This window comes from Chrysochloris asiatica, unplaced genomic scaffold, assembly GCF_000296735.1.
Source record: "Chrysochloris asiatica unplaced genomic scaffold, ChrAsi1.0 scaffold00053, whole genome shotgun sequence".
NCBI lineage: Eukaryota > Metazoa > Chordata > Mammalia > Afrosoricida > Chrysochloridae > Chrysochloris > Chrysochloris asiatica.
Genome location: NW_006408571.1, coordinates 12,986,527 through 12,997,384, shown reverse-complemented (window position 1 = coordinate 12,997,384; position 10,858 = coordinate 12,986,527). Strand labels below are relative to the sequence as shown.

The following is a 10,858-nucleotide window of genomic DNA, read 5'->3' as shown; positions in this document are numbered from 1 at the left end:
ATAGATAGCAGCCAACACCAGCCAAACCCACCCTAAAATGAGATTCACCAATAGATATGCACACACTTCTCATCTTCAAGTACATCCACAAAATACACTTCGTGAGATCCTAAGAACACATCAACATATAATCATAAATTGAATACCAATATGACAGCACCACAAAGTTCCAGAAACAACAGATAAGTTTAGCTCACATGAAGAAACAAGAGAGAATGGCTCAAACAAATGACCAAGATGCAGAGTCAGGAAATGTTTCTGATAAAGAAAAGGTAACTGATATAACCGAAAAAGAATTCAAAAGAATGATATTTAAGTACCTTCAAAGCATTGGCAGAAAGATCAAGGACAGCAAGGAAAAAGCAGAAGAAAAAAATTTTTAGAAGATCTCAGGAAAACAGACACATGCACACACACAAAGAATTCAAGAACAAACAGACAAAATAGATGCAAATTTTGAAACAACAGAAAGCCTATGATTAGAAATCCAGAAGTTTAATACTAAGATTTCAGAAATGAACAATACATGAAAGCACAAAGGCGTAGACACAAAGCAATGGAAACACAAATTAGTGAGTTTGAAGATAAATATCTCAATACTAATATGCTAGAAGAACTATCAGAAAAAATAGTGAAAAATCCAAAGAAAGTCTAAGTTATGTAGTACACCAAAAAGAGGAATAACTTGCAGGTGAACAGAATTGCATAACAAGAAGAAATAATAAAAAGCACAGAGGAAACTTCCAAAGAGTTGTTGGAAGAAATTCCCCAACATCATGAAAGATGAAAAGATAAGAATACAAGAAGTTGAATGAATCCCAGATAGGATAAATACCAAAAGAAAATCACCAAGACATATCATAATCAAACTCTCCAAAACCAAAGACAAGGAAAGAATCCTAAGAACAGCTTGGGAAAAATGAAGTTACCTCTGAAGAAGAACCAATAAAATTAACCTCTGAGTTCACGTCAGAAAGCATACAGGCAAGAAGGCAATGGGATGACACATACAAAACTCTGAAAGAATAAAATTGTCACCCAAGAACTCAGCAAAGCTGTCTTTCAGATATGGTAGCGAGATTAAGACACTTACAGATAAATAGAACTTGGAGGAATTTGTAATAACCAGACCAGCATTACAAAGAATACTAAAGGGTGTTATTCGGACTGAGAACCAACAACAGTAGAAAACATCACTGAGAATTCAATCCAGATGTACAAATACTTAAAGTTTAGAAAAAACTCCCCAACAAAACAACTACAAGACTGAAAATAGAGCAGCAGAGATGTCAATTTATATTGAAGTCAAATTCAAGGCAAAAAGAGGGAGTAGTATAGATACAGAACTCCCAATTGGCAAGGAACTCAAGTAGACTTCAAGATAAAACAGACTGTTTTCAATGGGAGAATATTACTAAATTGCAGGGTAACTTTGAGGAAAATTAACACACTTTCACATCCAAATAAAAAAGAGGAAAATTAGATTTATTAAACATTAAAACAACAGAAGTGTAGAAATCATCGAACATCTTTAATATTACATGTGAGTAAAATTTTGCTGAAGATTATTAAAAAACTATTAAAACAGTACATCAAAGGGGAAGTGCCAGAAACTCAAGCCAGATTCAGAAAAGAAACTTGAACAAAGGGTATCTTTGCTGACATCAGATGGATCTTGGCTGAAAGCAGAGAATACCAGAAAGATGTTTATCTGTGCTTTATTGACTAAGCAAAGGCTATTGACTGTGCAGATCATGACAAACTATGGATAACATTCTGAAAACTGCATATTCCAGAACACTTCACTGTATTCATGAGGAACCTGTACAAAGATCAAGAGGCAGTCGTTAGAGCAAGACAAAGGGTTACTGAATTACTTTAAATCAGGAAAGGTGTACATCAGGGTTGCATTCTTTCACCATACTTAATCAATCTGTATGTTGGGCAAATAATCTAAGAAGCTGGATTATGTAAAAAAGAGCATATCATCAGGACTGAACCTGCAATATGCTTCTGAAAGTGAAGAGGACTTAAAATCCTTACTGATGAAGATCAAAGACCACAGTTTTCAGTATGTGTTGTACCTCAATGTAAAGAAAACGAAAATCCTCACAACTAGATCAGTAAATAAAAAATAAGTGGAGAAAAAAATTGAAATTGTTAAAGACTCCATTTTGCTTGGATCCACTATAAACAACTCATGAAATCAGTTAAGAAATCAAACAAAGTGTTATATTAGGAAAATCTGCTGCACAACTGCTTAAAGTGTTCAAGAATAAAGATGTCATTTTGAGGACTAAACTGCACGAGACCTAAACCATGATATTTTCAATAGACTCATATGCATATGAAAGTTGGACAATGAATAAGGAAGACCGTAGAAGAATTGGTCCATATGAGTTATGGTGCTGGAGAGGAATATTAAAAGTACCATGGACTGCCAGAAGGGCAAATTTGTGTTGGAAAAAAGTACAGCCTAAATTCTCCTTAGAAGCCAGCATGGCAAGACTTTGTCTCTTATACTTTGGACATGTTATTAGGAGAGACCAGTTCCTGGAGAAGGACATCATGTTTGGTTAAGTGGAGGGTAGGCCAAAAAGAGGAAGACACCCCCCACCACCACCACAAGGAGATGGATTGACAGTGTCAGCAACAATGCTAATGACGTTCACACAGTGGCAGCAGCTCAAGCTAACCACAACTGTGAGGATGGTTCTGGACTGAGCCATCCTGGACATCTGCTACACATCCTCATTTGCACCCTTGATGCTGGCCCATTTCCTGTTGACCCAGAAGACCATCTCTTTCATTGGCTGTGCTGTCCAGATGTGTGTGGACTTGTCCATGGGCTTCATGGAGTGCCTGCTGCTTGCATTCATGGCCTATGATCACTACCTGGCCATTTGCTGGCCACTCCAGTACCCTGTACTCATGAGCCACCAACTCTGCCTATTGCTGGTGGGAACTGCCTGGGCCTTCGCTCTCCTCAAGTCACTGACAGAAACAGTCATTGTCATGAAGCTGCCTTTGTGTGGCCACCACATGCTCAGCCACTTCTCCTGCGAGATCTTGGCAGTGCTGAAGCTGGCATGTAGAGACACATCGGTCAGTGAGGCCTTCTTGCTGGCTGGTAGCATTCTGCTGCTGCCCTTGCCCCTGGCACTCATCTGCCTCTCCTCCACTCTTATCCTGGTCTCTATTCTGAGGGTACCCTCAGCTGCAGGGCGCCGCAAAGCCTTGTCCACCTGCTCAGCACACTTGACTGTGGTACTGTCATCTATGTGTACATGAAGCCCAAGAGCAAGGAGGCCCACGTCACGATCCTCTATGCTGTGGTCACACCCATGCTGAACCCTGTCATCTACAGCCTGAGGAACAAGGACGTGAAGGAGGCTGCCAGGAGGGTGTGGGGCAGAAGCTGGACCTCCAAGTGAGGCAGGGCAAGGGTCAGCCTCAATGAACAACTGCCTCCTTTGCCATTAAATCTGAAGAACTGAATGGTGCCTGGCTACCATTAATTACTGAACATTTTGATCAGAATCTATATAAGACTAATGATCAAAAGGAGGAATGCAGAATGGACTTTCAAATTCTCATGAACTCTAGACAACAACTAGACTCTTTGGAATCATGAAAGGGAATGAATGCCTGAAACTCTTGCCCTGATATAATCTTTAAACTTTAACCCAAAAATATCTCCTAAAGTCATGCTAAAACCAAGCAACAGTTTAGCTTAATTAGTTCTGCGTTCAGGACTATCAATGTAGGATCAAATTGACATCAGCACTTTGAAACATTAGCTAGAAGCCCTGGGGACAGTGAGTTTATGTTAAAAAGAGAGGAACAACTCAGAAAGGGAAATTGACAATGCTTCCACAACTCCAAGAATGTGGTCAATGTCACTGAACTGTGCATGTAAACATTATTGAATTGGAGTATGTTTTGCTTCATAAATTCTCAACAACAAGATAACTAAAATATAGAAGAGAAAAAACCCCAAAACATAACGCACAGTAGGGTACCATTTCACTAAAACCAAACCACTTACCATCAAGTTATTTCAGACTCCTGGTAACCTGATGTGTTGCAGGCTAGAAATGTGCTCAGTAGAGTTTTCAAGGCTGATACTTTTCCAAATCAGATCACCAGGTCTTTTTCTTTAAAAGCACCTCTGGGTGAATACAAACAGCCAGACATTTCAGTTAGTACCTGAGAACTTACCCATTTACATCACCTAGGGATTCAATTTTAAAAAAACAGTTATATACAAATCTAACAAAGTAACAATGTTTTGTTAGCTAGCAACAAGTTGGCCCCCAACTCATGGCATCCCTGGTCCACAACTTGTGAAACTCATGCACAACAAAAGGAAACAATGCACAGTCCTGAGCCAGTTTTAAAATAAATGGACCCTACATGGCCATCAGTCTGCGCTTATAAACTAAGAATTGAAAGGAATCTAAAGGAGGAGATAGCAAGATGGAGACGTTTTAAGCACAGGACAGAGAAACAAGGTAGACATGCTGGGATCCTGGGCAGAGCTGCTTTGCACTGACTGAGACAGAGATGACTCAGGGTGGACATGCAGTGTCACAAAACAAAGCCTGGGATCTGCTTCAACCTCACTAAGTGACACTGAGCTGTAACCCCAGGTCCAATCTGTACCACATCACAATGGCCTTAAGGACGTCCCTGCTCTGATATTCTAAAATCCCGTGTGTCTCCCTTCATTCAGCTCTTTCCCCTGTAACCCTCTCTCCAGATTGGTCATTTCCTTAAGATTCATGTGAGAGTTGAGTCAACCTCTAACTCTCCATCTGAAAAACAACTATGGCTATCATTTGTTCACTCATTCATTCATTTATTTGTAAACTTACAAATTAGAAGTTGTTTCTGCATTTATTTAATTGTTCTTGCATTTATTCATTCCATAAACATTCCTGGGCCATCACTGATTGGGAACTATGTGGGTACAGCCCTCTCCCTGAGGCACTTTCTCTAACTTTTCCACATCAATTATGAGTTCTACAACAAAAGTAATTGGGTCTTTGGGACATCATCCACAAGGCACCCAAACTTTCTAAGCTGAGTACATGTCTACTTGCACTAAATTACCTTGGGGGATGCACGGTCCCTTGGTGCACAGGAAGCTTTGAAAGGTGCCTCCTCCCTCTGACAAACTACTATCCCAGAGGCTGTCAGCCAGCATAGAGTGGGAACTGCCGAGCTCAGTGCATCCTGGCTGCCCACAGTGAATGATTGGACACTCTGTCCACCTTTGAACCCGCCAAGATTGCCAGACTCAACCAAATCTGATATACTTCAGAGTGAGTTCTAAGCACTTTGTATAATTCTACCAAATTCTAACAACTTCAGAGTTCTATCAAATTTCCTCAAACATTTGATGAATTCTAGGAAAGTCTAGGCACATTTCCCATTGGAAAACTGGGTCACCAGAAACCCAATGTCCTGCCCACTAGGATTCCTTATGTAGAAGCTCAGGCCTATGTTCCCTTAGCTCCAGCTAGAGAAGAAAGTCGCTGGTCTTGAACCCTCTGAAACACCCTCCACGCAGTCAGGAGCAAGGATCCAAGAAGGTGAGTGAGAAGTGGTGTGGGGCAGAGGAAGGAGGCTGGGCTGGCAGTCAGGAAGCCTGGGAATGCATGTGTCTTGGACTTAGGCTTTCCTCTTTATCTCATTGTGTGATGTGTTTGCTTTCTGGGCCTCAGTTTCCCCATATTTAACAAGGAGTAGTCTAGTTGCTCTCTAAGACCCCTGTTGTCTCTAACAAGCTATCATCTAAGTTGGGCAGATGCTAGGCTTGGCAGCCAGATGCTCACTCTAAGGTTGCCTTAGCCACAAGAGCAGAAGCAAAACAGAGGGAGAAAATGGCTATGGCCAGCCTTGGGGTTCAATGTGGCTTTCAGGACCTGGGACAGGAGGAGAAGAAAAGGAAATTCTTTCAAATTGTCAGCACTAGAGCACGAGCAGGGAATAAGAGGGGACATGAGTGTCATCCCAGTGGTACAAACACAGGACCATAGGAGAGAAGACTCAGGTGATCAGACAGGATAATGGAAGATACCTCCCTAGGGCTATTGCCCAGGGAAGGTGGCATATGAACTTGAGTTTAGGTGGAAGTGAAGGCAGAAAGGACCTTTAAGCTCTCCTTCAAACAAAACATCCAGGCTCTGCTTTGGGGACCAGCATTCCACAGCATCCTGCTACATTTCTCCCTGACCCCACCATCCCCTGACCTCATCCTCAGCTAAGTGAAGGAAGACAAAACAGGCACTCAGGTTGGGAAGCAAACTGCTTGTGTGTTTGACCTTACTCAGAGGCTCCCTCATCCTGCTGCTCAACCTGGGCCATTTGCTCCCTGCCTTTAGGGTTACTCCTTCTCTAGTGATACCTCCAAGGTCCTTATCTGGCCATGGTCTCTGTAGAGCTTCTGCCAAGAAGAAGGACTCCTGCCAGGTCTGCTGAACTATGGTCGTGGTTCTAAGAATCCGTACTAGTGGTTTTCAGTGCCACATGTGTGTGTGTGCCAGTGTAAGAGAGAGTAAGAGGGATGTATCCATCCGCTTTGGACAGGCACTCAGGTTAATGACCATCCATAGAGACTCGTGAGTCTTTCATGTAGCATATATACAGGGAACTGGTAGTTAACATATGTCCACCCAGTGATGACCCTAGACTAAAACCCTAGAGTGAGTTCACAGTTCTCTTTGCAGCAGAAGTGGCCCTGAATTCTCTGTGGTAGGACCACATCAGTTCATAGGACAGGGGCACTGTATGCCAGAAAGGAGTTACTAAGGCAACAATTACCCTGACAGTGGGTAGAAAAGTCAGGGAAACTCTATTAGGAAGGATTTTGTAACCATGCATGTGGCTAAGAGCAAAAGAAAAGAAATGAGCCTCCTGTCACTAGAGACATGCAAGCAGACACAGGATGAGTTTAGGCATGAAGTGGAAGAGACAAGATAGGTTTGATGCAGGAAACTTTGGGCACACCAGCCTCATCTGCTCCCCTGATGCCTAGCACAACCTACTAACATCTTGCTTCTGAAATAAATGAATGAGGAATAAAGAGAGGAAACGTTCTCAATAAGCGTGTCACTCAGCCCAGGCCCAGGATCTGGCAATATGCCCATGGAATAATCTACCACTATACGAAGTGCCCCCAAACACAAGGACGAGGTTGAATCATTCTCCTTAGCTAGTAAGAGGATTGTGGGGAGGACATGAGAGAAAGATGCACATCCTGTTAGGACAATGTTTGGAGATTTGGACAAAGTAAAACTTCTTCTGCTGCCAGGAGAACTAAATTCTAGAATCACCTGGCCAGAGAACCACTGTGTGAACTTAGTTTACCATGTGCACAATGAGAGACTCAGCAGGTTAATTGCTCAGAGTGTTTTCCAGGCAGATCCCCTAGAAGTTCTGGAGGTCCAGCAGGGCTGGCTCTGGGACAGAGGAAACAGGAGGATAGGCAGTGGAGGGGGGCTATTCTGAAGATTCAGTGCACACACAGTGAGTGTGGGGCAGGTCCTGGGGCAGGACAGGTGATAAGTCAGTTGATGGGCTCAGAGGCCTGCATGCCCCCAGTTCCAATCCAAGTTGATCATGGAGACCAGAGTTGGCCTGAGGAGACATGTCAGATTTCTGTAGGCTGAGAGACAAGGAAGGGCATCCCTGACAATGACTCAGAGGATTCCTTAAAGCCACAAAGACCCTCCACATACCAGGTACCTCCAGGTAGGTCGCTTTCAGGACCACTGAACAAGAGCAGCAATATTGGCATCAACCAGATCTACTTTGTCAGAATGTCTGGGGTGGAGCCCAGCAAACAAAATTTTAAAAAACTCTCCTGGTGATTCTATAGCAGCTAAAACATGAGGAGCTCTATACCAGCTCATTGTTTCCATAAATGTGCGCTTAGAACATTGTTCTGAAAAAGGGTAATGGTGCCCTGTGAAAGGAGGGTTAGTGGTCAAATAGATTTGGAGAACTCCTTTTAGACAGTCCACATGCATATTAAAAGGCTCTGGGAAGGCTTACAGTAGAGAGCTTGAGTTACTGAAGATTAATCCAGTGTATAATCAAATTGACTTCTCTGATTGTCTACTAACATTCCACAATGGCAGTCTCTTAGAAATACACTGATTGAAATCAATCCTGCTTCTTTTTCAGATGAATTATCTGGATTCCACTGAGGGTGTGGAGATTGAATAAAGTCACAGACCTGGAAAAGGACCAAGTAGTCACCTCCTCCCAGAGGTTCTGGCACTTCCCACAACTCTGAATCCTCATCCCCTATTCCCAGCTTGTGTCTCTCCAAACCTTATAGCATGGAGACCCTCAACATGACAGAAGTGTCTGAGTTCTTTCTCAAAGGATTTTCTGCCTACCCTGTCCTAGAGCGCCTGCTCTTCCTGTTTTGTTCAACTGTGTACCTGGTGACCCTGCTGGGAAACACAGCCATCGTGGTAGTGAGTGTGCTGGACGTCCGCCTGCACACGCCAATGTACTTCTTCTTGAGCAACCTCTCCATCCTGGACATCTGTTACACATCCTCATTTGCACCCTTGATGCTGGTCCACTTCCTGTCGACCCAGAAGACCATCTCCTTCATTGGCTGTGCTGTCCAGATGTGTGTGGGCTTGTCCACGGGCTCCACGGAGTGCCTGTTGCTTGCCATCATGGCCTACGATCGCTACCTGGCCATTTGTTGGCCACTCCAGTACCCCATGCTCATGAACCACCGATTATGTGTGTTGCTGGTGGGAACCCCTTGGGCCTTCTCGTTCCTCATATCACTCACTGAGACGGTCATTGCCATGAAGCTGCCCTTCTGTGGCTGCCATGTGGTCAGTCACTTCGCTTGCGAAATCCTGGCAGTGCTGAAGCTGGCATGTGGAGACACATCGGTCAGTGAGGCCTTCTTGCTGGCAGGTAGCATTCTGTTGCTGCCCATGCCCCTGACACTCATCTGCTTCTCCTATGCTCTAATTCTGGTCTCTATTCTGAGGGTACCCTCAGCTGCAGGGCGCCGCAAAGCCTTGTCCACCTGCTCAGCACACCTGACTGTGGTGGTACTCTTCTATGGTGCTGTCATCTACATGTACATGAAGCCCAAGAACAAGGAGGCCCATGTTGCTGATGAGGTTTTCACGGTCCTCTACGCTGTGGTTACCCCCATGCTGAACCCTGTCATCTACAGCCTGAGGAACAAGGAAGTGAAGGAGGCTGCCAAGAAGTTGTGGAATAGGAAGTGGACCTCCAGGTGAGACAGGCAAGGCTCAGCATCAACAGGGCTCTCTGGTTGGAAGGTGAGGCCACCATCTGTTCTTCAAGGAGACCAGAATGTGGACTAAGCCATGTGTCTAGTGTCTTCACCCCTGAAAATTCACAGAAGGCAACACCAAGTTACACTGACCCTGAAGCAGAAATTGTTCCTCACTCTGCTCCTTGCCTTTGAATCATCCTAGACCAGTTTTCAGCATTGATCCCTGGACCTTCACACAAGCCTCTTGGTCGGCCTCTAGGTTTCTAATCAATCTTTCAGAGATATTTGTTTCAAAAGCATAAACCACTGGATCATGCTTCTAATGAAGCTGTTAGTAGCTCCCACTGGTATAGGGTAAAGTACAATTGCTATAGAGGTCACTCAAGACTCAACAAGCTTTCCCTGCCTACTAAATTCCCCTTCCTTTTGTCTCATAGTCTACCTCTTTACCTACTACCCTTTGCACTCTTACCTACTACCACTTGCACTGCCAGCCATTGTGCCTTCCCTGGGCTCTTCCCACAAGGCAACTGTCTGCCAGCACACAACTAGAGAAGTGAAAGTTAAGACCCAACTCAAAAATAACCCCCACCAGGAAGTCTAAGAATCCCCACTTTGCTCCTCCCACTGTTCTCCTCCTGCCACATTTTCAGTGTTACTCCAGAAGCAAAGTGTCAGAATCCCAAGCTCCGGCTCTGCCTAACCCAGGCCTTGCACATTTTTCTTCAACAACCATATGAGCACATTAATGTAGGAGGTGATAAAATCAGAGCCGGAAGTCCTTCCTAAATCGAGTGGAACTGGGATGGAGTTCGCAGATACAGGCACAGCATGGCCCACTGGGAGTGATGAGGCTATAGTTCACTATTCCCAGATCCATCTGGCCCCTGGGACACCAATCATCCTGAGCACCTAAGGTTGGCCCCACCTTCTTTCCCTTTTTGTGGCAGCAGAAACCTCCAGTGTCTCCTTCCTGGCACCCAGACCTCACATGGCTTTGATGAGACGTGCTTGGCCCTGCTCCCCTCACCCTCAGGGGTCCTGCCATACCTGCCCCTCCTGCTGCTCACCTTCCTTCCAGCTTTCTGAGAACTCAGTGAACACACAGTGAAAACAAACCGTGGGGGCACTTCCATTCTCTGCACCTCTCTTGTCCCAGTGGCACCAACTGTGTGGTGGAAAGTTGGACGTGGCCTCCCATCTGCAGTACTGCTCTCCTGATCCTTGGGGGCACTTCCATTCTCTGCACCCTTCTTGTCCCAGTGGCACCATCTGTATGGTGGAAAGCTGGACTTGGCCTCCCATCTGCAGTACTGCTCTCCTGATCCTTGGGGGCACTTCCATTCTCTGCACCCCTCTTGTCCCAGTGGCACCATCTGTGTGGTGGAAAGCTGGACGTGGCCTCCTATCTGCAGTACTGCGCTCCTGATCCTTGGCTGCATAAGTGCTCAGTTCCCACCCAACCCTCTTCCTGCTTCTTCCATTGGTCAGAAACAGACCCAGCATAAGTACACTGAGGGCACAGACAAGCAGAGCTCATCTCACAAGTTCCCAGTTGAGAGACACATA

The 10,858-nt window shown here is 44.7% G+C and overlaps 1 protein-coding gene and 1 pseudogene across 1 annotated transcript; both read left to right on the top strand.

Annotated features, from left to right (window-relative positions):
• The first annotated feature begins 237 nt into the window (after positions 1-237).
• Positions 238-3,434, top strand: LOC102819009 (annotated as a pseudogene).
• Positions 3,435-8,351: 4,917 nt separating this feature from the next.
• LOC102818630 (olfactory receptor 13J1-like) lies at positions 8,352-10,378 on the top strand. Its single transcript, XM_006863177.1, has 2 exons — positions 8,352-9,286; positions 10,240-10,378. The coding sequence occupies exons 1-2, from the start codon at positions 8,352-8,354 to the stop codon at positions 10,376-10,378; spliced, it is 1,074 nt and encodes a 357-aa protein (XP_006863239.1).
• Positions 10,379-10,858: the final 480 nt, after the last annotated feature.